Here is a 19187-nt window from a genome sequence, read left to right as displayed (position 1 = left end):
GCATGGAACAGGTAGCATTTCTGAGAATGCTACCTTGAGGGTCTTGGACTTCCAGTATGCTACCTTTCAGCCTAAATTTGGCTTTCAGGAACTCCTGACTACATTTCCCCACACTGTTGGTGCTGACATGCATCAATATTTGGGAAGGCATGCATGGAGTGCAGCCCACTATGTGCTTCCCCTCTATGCTACACTTCCCAGCACTCAGTGTATACCTTCTGACACCACTGGGGCTCTAGAGGTTTTTGTTTCCCTTAAAAAAGCACACACACTCTAGCGCTGGGAAATGTACAGCACTGTATGGAGGGAAACATAGTAGGAAATGGCTCTTGCACTGAACTTTTGCCCCCACTTGAAAAACAGTGAAGATTAGAGGGTCTTTGCAAGACAGGTCTTTAATAAGATTAATCTAATAATTGTAAGACAATAGGGCACAGGAACTCACTATTATGGGTCTCTGCAACTACAGCATCCAAAACATTATTCTAGGGGGAAGAGTTACACTCACCATACTTTAAAAAAACAAAACCATTTATTTAATATTTTTCTATCAGATTTGCTCTCCCTTTCAGTAGTATATAAAATAAAGAAAACAGTTCACATTCAAAAATCTCATTGAAGAAGAGTCTAAACAATATCGTGACTGGGAGTCATCACAAACCTTTGGCTTGTTTAAAATGAACATGTAAGCCTATTTAACAGTAATGTATAAAAAAATTCTTAAAGGCTTCTAGCTGGAACCATTGATTTAAAGAGGCTTCCTCATGGACAAATACTTGGTGGAATGCAATCCAGAGTGATGGCTGATGGCTGTTCACGTCATGAGGTAAAAAGCAGCTTAATCTTGAGCTTTCTATTTGTAGCAATTGCATGGCAACAATGTATGTTTCCCTATTCTGGGGGAAATGGAGGGCCCTATGTGTATTCCTCCATGTCTGCCATGACTTCATTTGTAATGAATAATAAATCTGTTTTAAATTAAGTGGGGGAGGGAGGTGGTAGCAGAATACACTATGAACATTTTTCTTCAGACTCCTCTATATTTCCTCTTTTGTCTCATCTTCTGAAACGTTAATATTTTTATAGAATTTCCAGGCTTTGAAATTGCAGCTTTTAAGGATTGCTCCTAGCTGTTTCCCAGGCCCTACTTCATATGTGTAAGGAAACCCTATTCCCCTTTTTCTCTCATATATGGCATGCATGGTCTGCTCCCATTTCACAGGTAAAACCAACTGCTTTGCTAATAAATGCTGAATCTGTTTTGGTTGTGTGTATTTCTGGTTCTCCACATTTGAATAGACAGGGATGAATGGTTTTTGAATGTTAATTGATGCGAGAGCTTCAGTTAAAGGTTCCACAGCTGGTTCCATAAGTCGAGTGTGAAAAGCACCACTAACTGGCAGCATTTTCAGACGTGCAAATGAGTATTTTTTTGAATTTTGTCGTAGGAACTCCAAAGCCTGACAAAAAGAAAAAGAAAAAGTTACTTCATCTATTAATTGTAATTCACCTTTAAGGAAACACTGTGGATTTAATCTGGACAAACATCTGCATACCCAAAGAGACTTAAAATATTAGTGGATAAGTGATGCTTGTACAAGAAGGTTCTACTATGAGATCACCTGAGGAATACAATATAAAAACAAACAGTTATGTGGGCCTCCCCCTTGACTACAGTTGGATAACTCCAACCTGAAGGAGCTCCACTGGTGCCAATCAATTTCTGGGCTCAGTTCAAGGTGGTGGTTCTTTGTCTTTAGAATTCTAAAGTGCCTGGGTGCAGGGTACAGCAGGAACCACTTTTTATCCTTAGGCCCTCTGGTGCAGCCCTGCACCAGATACATCCCTTCCACCTGAGGTTGGAGAAAGACCTTTTTCTTTGCTGGAAACTCCTCCTCCATGAGGCCTGCCTGGCTAGATCTATTCTTGCCTTAGAAGTCAGGTGATTCATTCTGTCAGGCTTTTCAAATTTGAGATCTGAGATTTTTTTAAATGGTATTATTATTAAGTTTAGTATTGTTAAGTTGTTTTTGAATTTACTTTAACTTTTAAAATATTGTATTAATTTTATGGCTGTTACCTGCTCTGGGAGCTCCTTGCATGCAAAAAACCAGGATAAAAAATATAATGTATAAACAAACATCTTCCACCAAAATACAGAACTGGAAAACAAGGTACGCTATAGAATCAGGTAATTATTTTGGTTTGACCCTTGACATCTGTTGCTGTCACCAAAGCCATTAAAAATGTCATGATCTCTAGAACAGCCAGAAGCATTATTTGAGTTAGTACCTGCAAGTGTCCTGCAATGACTCTGCTATCTGGAAACAAGTAGTTTGAAACTTCACATACAGGATTTTCTATGCCCACTGACTTGCAATATTCACGAGCTTCCAAGCAAGCAGTGACATAATCAGAACTATGTCGGCCAATAACAGAGAGCATTCCACTTGGGACAGCTTCCGATGCCTCTTGCATGGCTTCAGCACGCACCTTTACTGCATATAAAGCTAAAGAAAAGAGAGAGCACTTAAGAAAAACTTGCTTATGTCATCATAAGATGAAGTGGTGCTACAAATAAATAATCACAACTGGTGATAATGCTGGTATTAGCTGGTATATTTCCGCATGTGCAGAAAATAATAAGGTGAATACATGGTCTCATATAATAGCCCTGGATTCTATGATATAGACCAGAGGCCTTCAAATGTTCTATCTCCAGGGAGCCATTTTCATAGCAACCTGTCTAACACAGAACTTTTAACATAGAATCAAGCACAAAGGACAGGCTAATAATCTGGGTTACACAGCAGTCTAAAGGTATAGGCATACTATATATGAGCATAGAGCCAGCATGGTATAGTGGTTAAAGTGCTGGACTAGGACCAGAGAGACCTGAGTTCAAATCCCTGTTCAGCCATGAAACTAGCTGGGTGACTCTGGGCCAGTCACTTTTCTCTCAGCCTAACCTACTTCACAGGGTTGTTGTGAAAGAGAAACTCAAGTATGTAGTACACTGCTCTGGGCTCCTTGGAGGAAGAGCAGGATATAAATGTAATAATAATAATACGACTGCATAAATAAATAAATAAACAATAATATTCATTATTTCACTTTGGTTAGATGGCCACATATACTGATAATTCAAACATCAAACTAAACCATGAATAAAGAAGCTGAATATTGTTTAGTGTCATGTCTGAAATGATAAGCCATGAATTGTATTTAGCTGGCAAACTAGAATCAGCTTAGCAGGTTGGCAAATCATGGTTTGACATGCTGTTTAAGTTAATCATAATTATGGCCATCACTCCTGTTCCAGAAGCTACTGCTGTACCATGGGTTATGTAAACTTATGATACTGAATGCCAAGAGGACAGAAACTGAAGCAGCCAAGCACTAATAAACTACATTTTCCCTTTTGCACCTTTAGAAAGTGGTTTTATATCTAAACGATGGTCAGCACAAATAATGATTTGAGACGATGTCCAAATTGAGCCATTGTCTATATAGAATAAGAATTTTATATTTTTATTAAGCTAAAAAACATAATTCATACTGGTTGAAGTAACCCTCCCTGAGAGCAAGAACATTTAACTTAAAAATCTCACAACTGATTTTCAACATAACTTGAAAGATACACTAATATGGCCCCATCATCACTTATCTACTGCAAAGTGTTACAATCCTATTTTGTTTATATTATTCCATGTACATCCTGTCTTTCTTCCATCATGGAACTCAGTGTTCCAAGGGGGTTACCCATCCTCCAGACATTAACCATACCTAGATCTGCTTAGCTTCAGTTTATGTCCCAAGACATAACCTGGGACTAGGGATCTTGTGTCCATGATGTGCATTTGAACTCCATTAAAAAACAGGATTTTATGTACAAAATTTGATGCAAGGTTGCAGCTTTCATTTGTAACATGAAGTTTAATTTTCTCTGCTTGAATATGCAATTTGGAAGACAATATTTTCTCATAGGATACTGAATTCTCAAAAACAAGAAAATGCAAATAAGCTACTTCAACACTTACAGCTTTGTAAATGTAGTAATAATAGATTTACAGCTTTATTTTGTGATTCAAGAATAAATAACTTTATTTTCACAATATTAACAGCTAAGACATCTTGAACTAGCCAATGAGTGTATAGTAAGCAAGTAGCAACCAACATGCCAGAGCACAAATCCATGATGGGCTCCAATGCACAGGGACATTGCAAGCATGTTACCTAAAGACAAACATTTAACATTTAACGTATGATGCCTTTCTTAATACCTTTTGCATAGATGCACCTAATGAAAAGAAAGCTGAATTTTATAATTATCTGGAGCAGAAGATGGCTGAGTTATCGAATATTAATTTGATTATATTGGGAGACTTTAATGGTGTTGTCTCTACAGCTTTGGATAGAAAATCTGATATATCTGAAAGGAACCTACAAGGCAAGCTCCCTAAAGCATTTTTTGATTTAGCAGAACATATGGATCTTTATGATTTGTGGAGAATTAAAAATTCAATTGCAAAAGAATATACTTACTTCTCTGAAAGATATCAATCTCACTCAAGGATTGATATGGTTTGGGCATCAAAATCTATTACGCCATGTATAAAAAGAATGGATATTTTACCCAGGACTTTTTCAGATCATAATCCAATTTGTTTTACATGGAAGAAGAAAGGAATGGTTTCATTTCGTTGGAGTTTGAATGAATATCTGCTGAAAAATCAGATGTTGTGGAGAAAGCTAAAAAGAAGCTAAAGGACTATTTTGAATTGAATTTAAATCAAGGAATGGACAATAAAACAATTTGGGATGCAGGTAAAGCAGTTATGAGAGGTTTCTTTATACAGCAAAATGCATACTTTAAAAAGCAAAGAGGATTGGAAAAAGAGACATTACTGATGCAGATTTCTAAAAAGGAAAGAGAATTATTATGGACTAAATAGCAATAGCAATAGCACTTACATTTATATACCGCTCTATATCCGAAGCTCTCTAAGCGGTTTACAATGATTTAGCATATTGCCCCCAACATTCTGGGTACTCATTTTACCGACCTCGGAAGGATGGAAGGCTGAGTCAACCTTGAGCACCTGGTCAGGATCGAACTTGTAACCTTCTGGTTACAGGGCGGCAGTTTTACCACTGCGCCACCAGGGGCTCCTTAAAGATAAGAAGACGATAACTCAAGCTATTAAAATGCTCCAACAACAACTTTCTATGTTAGTAGCAAATGAAGTGGAACGGAACTTAAAATATGTCAAGCAAAGGTCATTTGAGTTTGCAAATAAACCAGGCAAGTTGTTGGCTTGACAAATTAGATCTGAGAAAAAAAATAATTACATATCTAAAATACTTACCAAAAACAGGCTTTCTTATGATGGTAAGGAAATAAGAGGAGAATTTTTAAAATACTATTCAGATTTATATAAAGGAAACATAGTTGAAGATACAAAAATTGAGCAATTTCTTAAGACCAAAAACATTCCAAAACTTTCTAAGGAACACATAGAAATTATGAATGCTCCGATAACAATAATGGAAGTAACTGAAGCAATAAATCAAAGCAAGCCCAATAAGGCACCAGGACCTGATGGATTGTCAGCTTTGTACTACAAATCATTTAAAGATCAAATTTTACAGCCTTTGCAATGGACTATGAATGATATTTTGCAAAGAGAAATTATGCCGGATTCTTGGAAGTATGCAAATACTGCAGTAATCCCAAAACCGGATCAAGATTTAATGCAAGTTAAAAATTACAGGCCAATTTCACTTTTAAATAATGATTATAAACTTTTTGCCGCTATTCTGGCAAGAAGAATGAAGACAATATTAAGGCCTTTTATTCATGAGGATCAAGCTGGCTTTTTGCCAAAGAGACAAAAAACATAATGACAAACAGATGGCAATGATTTTTCTGGATGCAGAGAAGGCTTTTGATAACATTTCTTGGCAATTTATGTGGAGGTTATTGGATGCAATGGGCGTTGGCAACAACTTTATTAGGGCTATCAAGACAATTTATTCAGATCAATATGCTAAGATTATTGTAAATGGGGAATTATCAGAGAATTGTAAAATACAAAAGGGGACTAGACAAGGATGTCCACTTTCCCTGTTGCTTTTTATATTAGTCTTAGAAGTGCTCTGTAGAAATATTAGAGAAGATGACCAATTACAAGGCCCGAAAATTGGGAAACAAGAGTATAAACTAAGAGCCTTTGCGGATGATGTTGTGTTCTTTTTAGAAAATCCACTGGACAAGATTGGAAGACTCTTGGAAAAAATACAACAATTTGGCCAATTGGCTGGGTTTTATATAAATAAGACTAAAACGAAGGTCTTGACTAAAAATATGGATCAGAAATCTAAGGATAGATTTTTTGAAATAAGTGAGTTGAAAGTGGAGAAGAAAATTAAATATCTGGGGGTTTGGCTGACAAATAATAATTCTTTGTTGTTCTCAAATAATTATACTAAAATATGGAATACAGTGAAAACTGATTTACAAAGATGGACTAATATGAATTTGTCTTTAATGGGAAGAATCTCAGTGGTGAAAATGAACGTCTTGCCTAAAATGTTATTTCTCTTTCAGACTATTCCTATAATCAATACCTTAACTTGTTTTAAGCAATGGCAGAAGGACATAACTAAATTTGTTTGGCAAGGGAAAAGACCAAGAATTAATTTTAAGAATTTAACAGATGCAAAGGAAAGAGGTGGTCTTGCCCTACCAGACTTAAGGTTGTATTTTGATGCTGTTTGTTTGACGTGGTTAAAAAAATGGATAACATTAAGAAATCCTAGAATACTTGATTTGGAAGGATTTGACAGAAGGTTTGGATGGCTTTCCTATTTGTGGTATGAAAAAGGTAAAATACATAAAGATTTTCTGAATCACTATGTAAGAAGGAGTCTAATGAGGGTATAGGTAAAATACAAAAAATGGCTTGAACCTAAAACTCCGTTATGGCTATCTCCGATTGAAGCTTTAGCACGTAAAGAGGTAAATATCCAATCGCAATGGGGTACCTATAGGGATTTGTTATATTTTCAAGAAAAGGATTTTAAGTTAAAAAGTCTAATTGAAGTACAAAATTTGGTTAGTGATTGGTTTTTAATTATTATAAAATGATGTATAGGTGGTATTTAACACCAAAAAAAACTGGCATTAATGTATAAAAATGTTTCAAACAAATGTTGGAAATGTGGACACTCTGAAGGAAACTTTTTCCATATGTGGTGGACTTGTAGGAAGGCTAAAGCATTTTGGGACATGATATATAATGAGTATAAAATATTTAAAATGACATTTCCTAAGAAGCCAGAATCCTTCCTGCTGGGAATAACACAAGGAGTGTTTTCTACAACTAATTTAACATTCTTTATGTATGCTACCACAGCGGCCAGAATAATATATGCACAGAAATGGAAGAGCAATGAACTGCCTTCAAAAGAAGATTGTCTGATAAAAATTTTGGAATATGCGGAGATAGCAAAACTTACAGTACTGATAAGAGATCAAAATTTAGAGTGTTTTAAAGAAGATTGGAAACTATTTTTATTGTATTTAAAGAACTATTTTCCTAATATTGATTTTACAACAGGGTTTGAAATTTAGTAATATTACCGGGTTGAGTAGATCAGAATTGTGTTTGTAAGGTTTAAATCTATGTTTTGAATTATTATTATAGCAAGGGTTAATTATATAGTTGGTGATTCACGAGGAGGTGTGAGCGGGAAGTCCATATTTGTGTTGTGTTTAATGTGTTGTGAATGATTATTGTTAAAATTAATAAAAATTTAATTTAAAAAAAATACCTTCTGCATAGTCTATGGCTCCTGCAAAAACAAGCGCTGCATATTCACCAATACTGAATCCAGCAGCTGCAACACAGTTCTCAATCACCTGCAGAAATTAAACAAATAAGTATCAGAACAGTAACATTCTTGGAAAGCTAGAGGCTGACACATCTAAACATAGTTGCTAAATTGAAGAATGACAAGCTTAGAACACTCAATTCAAAACTCTTGCCTAATTTCAAGAAAAGAAACATTGGTAGACTTACCATGAAGGGTTCTTTTTCAGGGTATAGGGATGTCATCCTAACGTGATGGGTTGTCAGTCTCTGCATGCTCCAGACAGGACCAATCAAAATTCAGGCACTGTTTATATAGTCAAGCATCTGTCACTCAATCCCCAGTTCTGGGACTGTAGAGTATAGAGAAAACTGAGAAGGAGAACAGAAACTTAACGCCAAGAGGGCAACCATAATAACAACATAATAAAAAACTGAAGAAGAATAGCTAAACTCAACCCTGGGCGGTCCCCCCTACACCCGATAATAACGGAAGTAGGCATCCACCACAGGAACCACTAAAACAGACATAATGTCATTAGGCAGGTTATACAGTTTTTTAGGAAGAGACAAAGTAGGCTTGGGAGACACAGGAACGGCCCATTCAGCCACCATGACATTTTTAAATAATGTAGGAAAAGGTACCATAGCAGCTGAAGCTGTGGCAGAGGGGAAAACCTCTTGATCTAGACCGGATGCAGTAACAGTCCCCATTTCCTGAGATACATCTCTGATGACCCCTTTGGCCTTGGCCAAGAAGACCTCATACTCAGAGATAGAAAAGAGACGGATAGTACTAGGTTTTTCTGCGGGTGTCTGTTCATCAGATAATTCCCCCTCTTCCTTCTTGGACTCAGATGAATGTGTGTCTGAAGAGAGCGGTACAGAAGACGGCTGCGTAGCCTTAGGAGGAAGCTGAGGAGGTATAGCCAGTTGCAGAATTGCAGGTATAGATGGCACAGAGGGAGGCACTGATCCTGCTGGTGAAGGCACAACAGGATCCCCTGAAGGGACCAGAATGGGAATAGGAATAGCCCTCCTAGGAGCTTTTGAAGGCTCCCCTTCCGAAGAGGAGGAAGCCCTGAGATGTCTTCTTTTATGAAAATATCTAGTCTGCTTACCTAAAAATCTCTCTCTCTTACCATCAGGAATGGCCCGCCTTGCAGGACTGGAGTCAGGAGAAGATGAGAATGAAGGGCGTCTAGGATGTCCTTGCCCCGTAGGAATGCGCAGAACATGATCCAAAGGAACTGAGGGGCTAATAATGCCAGAAGGACCAGGCGCCCCTGGAACAGCAGCAGCGCCCAACAAAGGAGCGACAACAGACAGGCACTGCCTTTTAATAAAGTCTCCCAGCCATTGTTGCCACATCAGGAGAAACACTCAGATCTTGTGAATTGCTCCCAATAGGAGGAGCCGGCTAGACAGGGGTGGCAGGAACCACAGGTAAAGGACCCTGACGAGGGTCTTGAAGACGGCATGGAGGGTTGCCAGGAGAATTCAGACCCAAAGGAGGGTGGACAGGAACAGCCAGTACTGCGAGCGAAAATGGACCCCAAAGGGGGTCAAAGGGACACTCAGCCCCATAAACAGTAGTGCTCTGCCCATATGGTAAATTGCCCACATCAACAAGGGCCCTTGGCTGGGAACACTTCTCAGCAGATCAGCTGCAGCTTCCCCAACAGCCGGAGCTGTGCCCTAAATGGCCGACGGCCCCAGAAACGAGTGGGGAAAAGACTGGCTGCTGCCCTCGTACAGCCTGTAGCTGTAACCGCTCACTGAGGGGAATTCCTGGAGTGCGCTTGTGCCTTCTTCTCTTCTTTGTGCCCACTGGATCCTTGACATGCTTTGTCTTTTAAACAACTTTTTAAAGTGGAGACACAGACGCAGTGGGATTCCTGACCGAAGCCGGAGCCGTGGCATGAGCAGACATGCTGGCAAACTCAAGGGCAGTTGAATCAGAAGTCTTTAAGGCAGGAAGGAGCACCTGTTCGGGTTCCTTGCCCCGAGACTCCGAATAAGGCCCCTCTGCGAAAGAACCTTTTAACAAGTCCCCAACTTAGGACACCTCCATGGCACAAAATTCAAATACCACCAAATAATATTTTGAAATATTTTTAAAAATGAATCTGAAATAAACAAGAAAACAAAAAACAATTTGGAATAATAAAAAATGCAAACACCCTTCCTCTCCTTGCACACAGAAGAAGAAGAAAAGGAAAAAAACTAAAGGAATACTCTGAATACTAAAGGAATAGTCTGAATACAAATATATGAAGAGTTAACAACTTGAACCAAGAACTGTCTAATGGAGAGACAGGACTGGAACTGGCGATTGAGTGACAGATGCCGGGCTATATAAACAGCGCCTGAATTTTGACTGGTCCTGTCTGGAGCATGCAGTGTCTGACAACCCATCACGCTAGGATGACCTTCCTATACCACAGAAAATGAGGAGTGACTTATCATGAACAGCCCATGTTCAGAGAGAAGGAACTTTACAGGATTCAGTATCATTCCAAAGACTTAGTGTTTAATTCAAAACGTAAGAAGCCCCAATGCTCAAGCTCACCCCAAAGCCACACTCCTTGGCCTGAAAGCCCCTTTCCTTCCTCACCAGTTTGGAAGGAGGGAATTGTCATTACTAGGTGGTGAAGGAACTTTGTACATATTCAGAGGAATTATTTTATTAACAACCCACTTCTGAGCTCACAAATTCTGAGTCTAAGCATCAAATTAAGTCCTGCTTATTCAGGATGCCTCTGAATACCAGTTGCAGGAGAGTAACAACAGGCATGCCCTCATCTCCTGCTTGTAGGCTTCCAGTGGCATCTGGTGGGCCACTGTGTGAAACAGGATGCTGGACTAGATGGGCCTTGGGCTTGATCTAGCAGGGCTGTTCCTATGCTATTTCCGAAAAAGGTTAATATTGCAGTCTCCAACTCCAAGTGTGGGCAGACATGGGGAAACCGTCATTTCACCCCCACCACCTGCAATGGTTTACAGACAAGAGTTTCACATATTTTATGGTCTGTACCTTTATTAAACAGACTGAAATCAACAAGTGAAGTTTCTCCCAGGCACAGAGGTGCAGCAATGGCAAAAATATAACCAGATAACATTTGCAGTGCTTATGCAATTACCAAAGGCTCCAAGTTGCCAGTCCTACCTACAAAATATTATGTTTTGAAAAACATAATGTTTGCAGTGGGCCTAATCCAGATGACATGAGGCTACTGGAAGGTTGGCCCTAGGATAATCATCTTTTCTTTTTGGCAAGACTTTCCACAGATGACACTAGAAAACATGTATAATGACAGTTCTGTTCTCATACCAAGGATCCTGTCTTAAGGCAGGTGGAGACTTCCTCTTCCTACCAGCTATGGCATGAATGGGTTGAACGTCCCCTAATAAAGAATCCTCACTGGTCCACATTGGACTTGTAAGGTTAGCTGCATCCCCACTATAGACCTATTCATATGTGCTGTCCTTACATGCAATGATCACGGGGAGATTGAAATGAGAGCACATCAGCTATGTTGCCAGCAAAGCTTTTCTGTAGGCTCCCAGGAGCCCCCTCATTTGTGTTTGAGTCTCCAGACTTTGAGATCCCACTCTATATATGCTCAGGAGCCTCACAGCTCTCCGTTTATACAACACGGGGACAGGTCACTTAGTGACAGTGGGCCAGTTGCCCCTAGATTTGGCTCCTAACAAGCAAATTGTAGAGGGGAGCAGATGCACACCCTCCCTAATGCTGGGATATCCTAAGTAGACCCTAGAAGTTAACTAAAAGCCAGTTAACTCTCTGTTAAGGCCACTCTGCCCTCCAAGCAGGGTGGATTTGATTTAAATCAAACTGATTTAAATCACGATTTAAATCACTAGCAGGGTGGATAAAAATCAAAAAAATCTGATTTAAATTTAAAAAATTGGATTTTTTTTATTTAAATTGGATTTTTTTGATTTAAATCGGATTTTTTTGATTTTTATCCACCCTGCTAGTGATTTAAATCGTGATTTAAATCGTGATTTAGATCAGTTTGATTTAAATCAAATCCACCCTGCCCTCCAAGCGAACCACCTATGCACTCTGCTTTAGGGATGTGTACGGAACCAGTTCGGAGGCCCTTCATGGGCCTCCAAACTGGTTCAAACAATTGGTGGTTCCACTGGTTCAAAGGCAGAGTGGCCTTCACAGAGAGTTAACCTGCTTTTAGTTAACCTCTAGGGTCTACAGTGAGGGAAATAAGTATTTGATCCCCTACTGATTTTGTCCGTTTGCCCTCTGACACAGAAATGACCAGGCTATAATTGGAATGGTAGGTTTATTGTAGCTGTGAGAGACAGAATAACAACAAACAAACCCTCAAAAGCCCAGTGCCCAAAAGTCAGCGATGGATTTGCATTGTAGTGAGGGAAATATGTATTCGATCCCCTATCAACCAGCAAGATTTCAGGCTCCCAGGTGTCTTTTCACTATATGCAGGTCACGAGCTGAGATGAGGAACACCCTCTGTAAGGGAGTGCTCCTAATCCCAGCTTGTTACAGTACCTGTATAAAAGACACCTGTCCATAGAAGCAAGCAATCACTCAGCTTCCAAACTCACCACCATGCCCAAGACCAAAGAGCTGTCGAAGGATGTCAGGGACAAGGTTGTAGACCTGCACAAGGCTGGACTGGGCTACAAGACTATCGTCAAGCAGCTTGGTGAGAAGGTGACTACAGTTGGCACGATAACTCGCAAATGGAAGAAACACAAAATAACTGTCAATCTCCCTCGGTCTGGGGCTCCATGCAAGATCTCACCTCGTGGAGTTGCAATGATCATGAGAACGGTGACAAAGCAGCCCAGAACTACACGGGGGGAACTTGTCAATGATCTCAGGGCAGCTGGAACCATAGTCACCAAGAAAACAACTGGTAACACACTACGTCATGAAGGACTGAAATCTTGCAGTGCCCGCAAGGTCCCCCTGCTCAAGGCAGCACATGTACAGGCCCGTCTGCAGTTTGCCAATGCACATCTGAATGATCCAGAGGAGAACTGGGCGAAAGTGTTGTGGTCAGATGAGACTAAAATCGAGCTCTTTGGCATCAACTCAACTCGCCGTATGTGGAGGAGGAGGAGGAATGCTGCCTATGAGCCCAAGAACACCATCCCCACTGTCAAACATGGAGGTGGACACATTATGCTTTGGGGGTGTTTTTCTGCTAAGGGAATAGGACACCTTCACCGCATCGAAGGGACGATGGACGGGACCATGTACCGTCAGATCTTGGGTGAGCACCTCCTTCCCTCAGCCAGGGCATTGAGAATGGGTCATGGATGGGTATTCCAGCATGACAATGACCCAAAACACACAGCCAAGGCAACAAAGGAGTGGCTCAAGAAGAAGCACATGAAGGTCCTGGAGTGGCCCAGCCAGTCTCCAGACCTTAATCCCATAGAAAATCTGTGAAGGGAGCTGAAGGTTCGGGTTGCCAAACATCAGCCTCGAAACCTTTCTGACTTGGAGAAGATCTGCAAAGAGGAGTGGGACAACATCCCTCCTGGGTTGTGTGCAAACCTGGTGGCCAACTACAAGAAATGTCTGACCTCTGTGATTGCCAACAAGGGTTTTGCCACCAAGTACTAAGACATCTTTTGTGAAGGGATCGAATACTTATTTCCCTCAACACAATGCAAATCCATCGCTGACTTTTGGGCACTGGGCTTTTGAGGGTTTGTTTGTTGTTATTCTGTCTCTCACAGCTACAATAAACCTACCATTCCAATTATAGCCTGGTCATTTCTGTGTCAGAGGGCAAACGGACAAAATCAGTAGGGGATCAAATACTTATTTCCCTCACTGTACTTCTAGGTTCTTCCTCCGTGGACCCAGCTTCCCACGTTAGCAAGGCAGACTGGGCCGATCAGACTAGAGATGTGCACGGAAGTGGCAACTGCCAGCTCGAAGGTGGCGAGGGGATATCTTTAAGGAGGGGAGAGGGTGCTCTTACCCCTCTTACTGCATTTCCCCACCAGCACTGCCAGTCTGGTGGGGTGGCAGCATACCTCCTTGCCACTCCAAGCCTCCTCGGATCAGAAGTGCCTGGTGAGCGTGCACACGTCACAACATGCGCGTGAGCAAGAGTGACATCTGCGCAGACCAGGCACTTCTGGTCACATCCAGTCTGAGGAGGCATGGGGTGGCAAGGAGGTATGCAGCGTTTTAAAAGGCAGACCCAGTGGAGGAAATGCGGTGGGAAGGGTAAGAGCACCCTCCCCCGTCCTTAAAGATATCCGCCTTCAAATTCGAACCAGCAGTTGTCGCTTCCGTGCATATTCCTAGCCTGATCTGCCCAGTCTTCCTCACAAACATAGGAAGCTGGGTCCATGGAGGAAGTACCCTCCTGGATTCACCCTTACCAACTAATCTCTCTAATCTTCTTGCACACGCCTTGGCTCAACCTGTTCCTGAGGAACAAGGTTCACTGGTGGTTCCTGGAGTCCTTCATCAATACCAGGTGATATGAGCTTTGCCCCTCCCTGGGCCCAAAATTTATCTCCCCTTTCTTGAATCCAACTGCCTCCTTCTCTAAAAAGCCTCTCTCTCTTGCCTGCCTGGGAGTTATTCACACATGCCTTCATGCTGAAAAGGGAATCTGCTTCGCAGCAGATTCACAGAAGTTTAATTCAGGGGATTAAATTGACAGTTCACATAGGGTTGGCTCCTCTCCTCAATCCCTGGTGATCTTTTTCCTGTGTGCGTCCCCACAGCTTGCTTCCAGTTTTGTTATTCACCCATTCACATCTCAGAAAGGAGGAGGTGAGAGAGCTCCCCCCAACCCCATCTCTCTGTGACATCTCTGGGAAAGAGTGGGGAGGCTGGGAAACAGGGTGCATGTTTGTGGAGTGCAGTGGTTAAGGTGCTCTAGGGCAAGGGTGTGTTGGAATGAAGGGGGGTAGCAGGGACCTCTTGAGTGGGTGCTGTACGGGGTGTGACAGGGACTGGCTGGTTCGAGCAGAGAGGCTTGTTGCACTATGAGAGGGCAGTGAATTTGTGAGTTAGTGCTTGCTTGCAAGAGAAGGGGATATTGTGGGGCGTGAAATTGAAAGACGGAGGTGTCATGACTGACGCAGGGTTGTCGTGTTTGTGTGTGCGGGGAGAGAGGTGTTGGTAGGCAGTGTATAAGTCAGAGGTGAATGAGGAGGTGGGAAGAAATCTGTGGGGTAGGGAGAGATCAGGCTTGGGCAGTTGAGGGCTGAAGGTAGCCATAGGATACCTTTTTGAGGAGTGGGGTGGTGGTGGCAGTGTTTGAGTCTGCCTCTGCATCTGTACAGAGAGAAGCATGAGGCGGCAATGCAGCCTAGCTGGCAGGGAACTCAGCATCGAGTCACTGAATGCTAAGCACGGGGTGGAAGGAAGTAGGGATTGAAAGAGGCTTAAACAGGAGATGCCAAGAGAAGCACGTAGTGATGATCTGGTAAGGATTTAGGAGAAATGAATAAACACCCCAAATTGCAAAACAGGTCCAAAGAAATTCCTTGAAGGAACAATTGGCTTGACCCGCCTTCCAGGACTCAGGAATTTCTCCCTCCCCTTCTGGATTCCCTCCACAGAATTTTAACAATCTACAAAAAAAACCCCACAAAAAACCCACAACCCATGCTTGCAATTGCAAATCACTCATAGAAGACCATACGGAACACAGTTGTCAAATTCCCCTTCACTGAGTTTTGAAAAATGCCAATGCTGGCAATGGCCACTCCACACATCCCAGGAGAAGCCCTGTGGCACACCAGAAAACTCAGTGTTTTTTTTTTTTTTTTTAAGAAAACTGCCACAGAGAGTGGATTTTTTTTACCCTGGACATAATTCAGGCCAAGCTAGAATGCACAGCTGTAATTCGGGAGCGGGGCACACAGAATCAGGTGTGTACTAGTCCCGGATAGCTCGAAGGGACGTCGGGGTAAATCAAGCTGACTCGCTCCCTCCATTCTGGACTTGCTCCCTCCATTCTGGAGGGTATGTGAACTAGAAGCCCTGTGTGTAAAGTCTTCTGGGAACTTACACAATTAGGAGCTAAAACTTACACAATTAGGAGCTAAAATAAGTTCTGGGAACTTACACAATTAGGAGCTAAAATACATTTAACAGCAATGCCTCATTGCTGTTAAATGTATTTTTGATAGTAATATTGTTTTAACCACACATTTCTCACCTCTGTAACCTACAATAAATATCTTCTTTTAATTTTGAAACTTAAATCTTGTCTCAGTCCAGGTTTCCTGAGTCCACAACTTTGCACAAATTAAAATCTAACGTGAAACTGTTCCTTTCTGAGCTAATCTTCCCCACACAAGCCCAAAGGTCACCAATCACCCCAGAGAAGTTTCACTAACAGCTAGGCCTGCTCCCCACACCAACACACTCCTGTCCACATCCCCTAGCCATCTGCACTTGTCTGCAGAGGTAAGTATTGCCTTTCTCCCTACATTCTTGAGTCCTAGTTACCCAGGATTCTAAATCACAGAGAAAAAAGTCCTATTCACACATTATGCAAAATATTCATAGAATTTGTGTACAGTACACACAATCTGTACACACCTACAATTATTCCCATCATGCTGAACACAGGTTCAGCAGTACACTTTCTATCTGTACTGAGGGACCTGTAGCCAGCTGCACTTTTAAAAAGAACACAGTACAGTCAATCACAAAAAGCATGTAGGAGTGTGCAGACATCTGAATGCAGGTATGACAATTTCTGAATAGGACTAAATTCTCCCTACATTCAACACTTGCCTCTATAGAAAAGAACTGAATGTGCAGAGGGGCATGGTGCATGGACAAGGAAAGTGATGTTAGGGACACACTGCGGTTTCCCTCTTTTCCTTCCCTTTACTAAACACAGCTGAAGAGGGCTCCTCTCAACATCCAAATGGGGGTAGGGTGGGGAGTACACAAAGAGATGATTTGTTGATGCCATTAGGAGGGAATCAGAAATATTCTGTTCTGGTGTCACAGATGGATGAAGATGGGGTCCCCAACCTGTGGTACTCCAGATGTGGCTGAACTACAGCTTCCATCATCCCCAGCCACAATACATTGGGAGTACCACAGGTTAGGAACCCCTTGAGATCCCTAGTCCACATGCAGCAGCAGGCTATATGCAACTGCACATGAGAATCTGTGAAACAGATTGTTGATGCTAGAACAGTTCACTGGGGTTGGCTGGTGGGGGTGCGTGTCGTCAAAGGGTACTGTTAATCCAGAGCCCACCACCCGAAGCTCAAAATGTTTGAGAAACACCATCCTAAAGGAACCGGCACCCTACCATCGTCAGCTACAGTCCACCTCTCCCCTCTTATAAAGTCTCACCGTGGGCTGTTGGTGGTGGAGCTTCTCGACTGCGGCCAAGGAGCTGACGAAGACGGCGGGCTGGCTGTATACCGTGCGGTCCAGCTCGGCGCGCGGTCCTTGCAGGCAGAGGCTCAACAGGTCGTAGCCCAGCAAGCGCTCGGCTACGCGGAAAAGCTCGCGCACATTCGGGTAACGAAGCAGTCCTTGACCCATCCCCACGTACTGGCTGCCTTGGCCGGGGAAGAGCAAGACCGAGGCCTCTTCTGGCGCGCGGCGCGCCTTCCGGGCAGCCCCGGCCCCATCTTCCTCCTCCTCGTCCTCCTTCACCACGCTCTGCAGCAGCTCCGTCAGTTTCGCGCTCTCCTCCGCGCTGGGATGTTTGGGGAGTCCATCTCGACTTAGCCATCGCCGCCTGGCGACCCACGGCACACGGCTATTCATCATGATGCAGTCCTAACACGTGGCAAGGCGTAGTTGCTCTGGACGGTCCTAAACGAGCTCCAGCGAGCGGTTACTAGGGCAACAATCCCTACTGCCCTGTGCATCAAGTAAAAGTGCACGCCGTGGGTCCCTTGGAAATCAGTTCCCCCGCAGGAAGAACGAATCACGAGAAGAAAGGTTCCACATCACCAAGCCTCTCAGCACCAAACAGGAAGCGATTAGTCTAGTCTTACGTATGAAGCGGAAGGCCCCCATATTGCCCGGTTCGTCCACGGTTTCTCCCGGATTTTAATGTCATTCACCCGACGGCCGTCTGTTGTATGAGTTAGGCCGGATAGAACCTGCACCGGCTTTTAGTGCTGCCCCTGGGCCCTGGATCGCCTTATCTGTTCCCTTTCTGGGGAGCATCTCTCCTCGCTGTGGACGCACCCCTTCCCAGACTTCTCTGCTGCAGTCACGGGTCCACCGCCTCCTTCCCACGCGTGTTTCTCACACGATGTGCTGCTGACAAAGAAGCACATCCCACGGAGTTTAATCCACCAGCTTCCTACTAAGTACATTTCCAAAGGATTGCAAATCTAAGTCACGATGAAGTTGAAAGGGCTACTGTCTCTGATGGAGTGGGGTGGATGGCTGGCCGTGGGCGGGGAGATTGGCTGCTTTCTTTTTCTCAGGAAACTTCACGTCGCGAGCCGCGGCACGTTTACTCAGGGTTCTTCTGAAATCAAAGGGACTCCAAGAAGGCACATTTACATTACAGAGAAGTGCCATGTGAGCCTCAGCCAGGACTGAATGTCCATTTGCAAATTAGACATTACGGGGCAGTGAAGCAGCCTTTTCCGTCTTCTTCATATACAGATGTCTGCAGAAAGATTACATGTCCTTTGTTGTTGGCAGAGGAATTCCGTTTCAATACCTGACTTCTGCATCTCTTAATTCCCTTCAGTCAGTTCAAACTGCAATGGGACAGTAGCAAGTCAGTGTTCTTATTTTATTATTTATTTATTTCATATATATCCCGCTTCTTCCAAGGAGCCCAGAGCAGTGCACATGGTTATGTTTGTGCTCACAACAACCCTGTGAGGTAGATTAGACTGAGAGATGTGCAGCTGGCCCAGCGTTACCCAGTGAGTTTTATGGCTGAATTTACCTATTTAAATCTAGAGCAAGTCCATTTTATTCAGTATTTCCATTGTAATGGAAAGTAGTGCCTGCATTACACGAAATAAACTTTCTTTGAAACAAGAAAAGGATGAATGCAGTGCTAGAGCAGGGCAATAGGTTTCTGAGATCAATGTCTCTTTAAATCTTGGGCGGGGGACAGGGACGAGGTGAGGAGTCCGAATTGACTCCAGCGATAACCAGGAGCAAACTCTATCTTTCCCTTGGTAACAAAATGTATATCTAAAGTAAAACCCTCTGAAAACAAAGCGGGCAGGAGGGGTGTAGTGTAGCTATAGTTGAGCGGATGGTTTCAAAGAACCCACCCCTCAGCTCCACCCCTCCCTATTTCATTATCT

General features: G+C 42.7%; 1 protein-coding gene across 1 annotated transcript; it reads right to left on the bottom strand.

Annotated features, from left to right (window-relative positions):
* Window positions 1-376: 376 nt before the first annotated feature.
* MCAT (malonyl-CoA-acyl carrier protein transacylase) lies at window positions 377-18215 on the bottom strand. The gene is made up of 4 exons (XM_053256650.1): window positions 17245-18215; window positions 7837-7924; window positions 2293-2510; window positions 377-1460 (listed from the first exon to the last, which is right to left on the bottom strand). The coding sequence occupies exons 1-4, from the start codon at window positions 17668-17670 to the stop codon at window positions 1038-1040; spliced, it is 1155 nt and encodes a 384-aa protein (XP_053112625.1). The 5' UTR covers window positions 17671-18215; the 3' UTR covers window positions 377-1037.
* Between the last annotated feature and the right edge of the window lie 972 nt (window positions 18216-19187).

Source organism: Hemicordylus capensis, chromosome 5 (genome assembly GCF_027244095.1).
Source record: "Hemicordylus capensis ecotype Gifberg chromosome 5, rHemCap1.1.pri, whole genome shotgun sequence".
Lineage (NCBI taxonomy): Eukaryota > Metazoa > Chordata > Lepidosauria > Squamata > Cordylidae > Hemicordylus > Hemicordylus capensis.
Note: the sequence above shows the minus strand (reverse complement) of the source record. Positions and strands in the feature narration are given on the sequence as shown.

Excerpts from the sequence above, each read along its gene's own strand:
- MCAT (XM_053256650.1), bottom strand. The coding sequence starts at position 17,670 with ATGATGAATAGCCGTGTGCCGTGGGTCGCCAGGCGGCGATGGCTAAGT. Across the intron at positions 7,925-17,244 it reads TCCACCACCAACAGCCCACG|GTGATTGAGAACTGTGTTGC; the intron begins GTGAGACTTTAT and ends TAATTTCTGCAG. Across the intron at positions 2,511-7,836 it reads AGCCATAGACTATGCAGAAG|CTTTATATGCAGTAAAGGTG; the intron begins GTATTTTTTTTA and ends TCTTTTCTTTAG.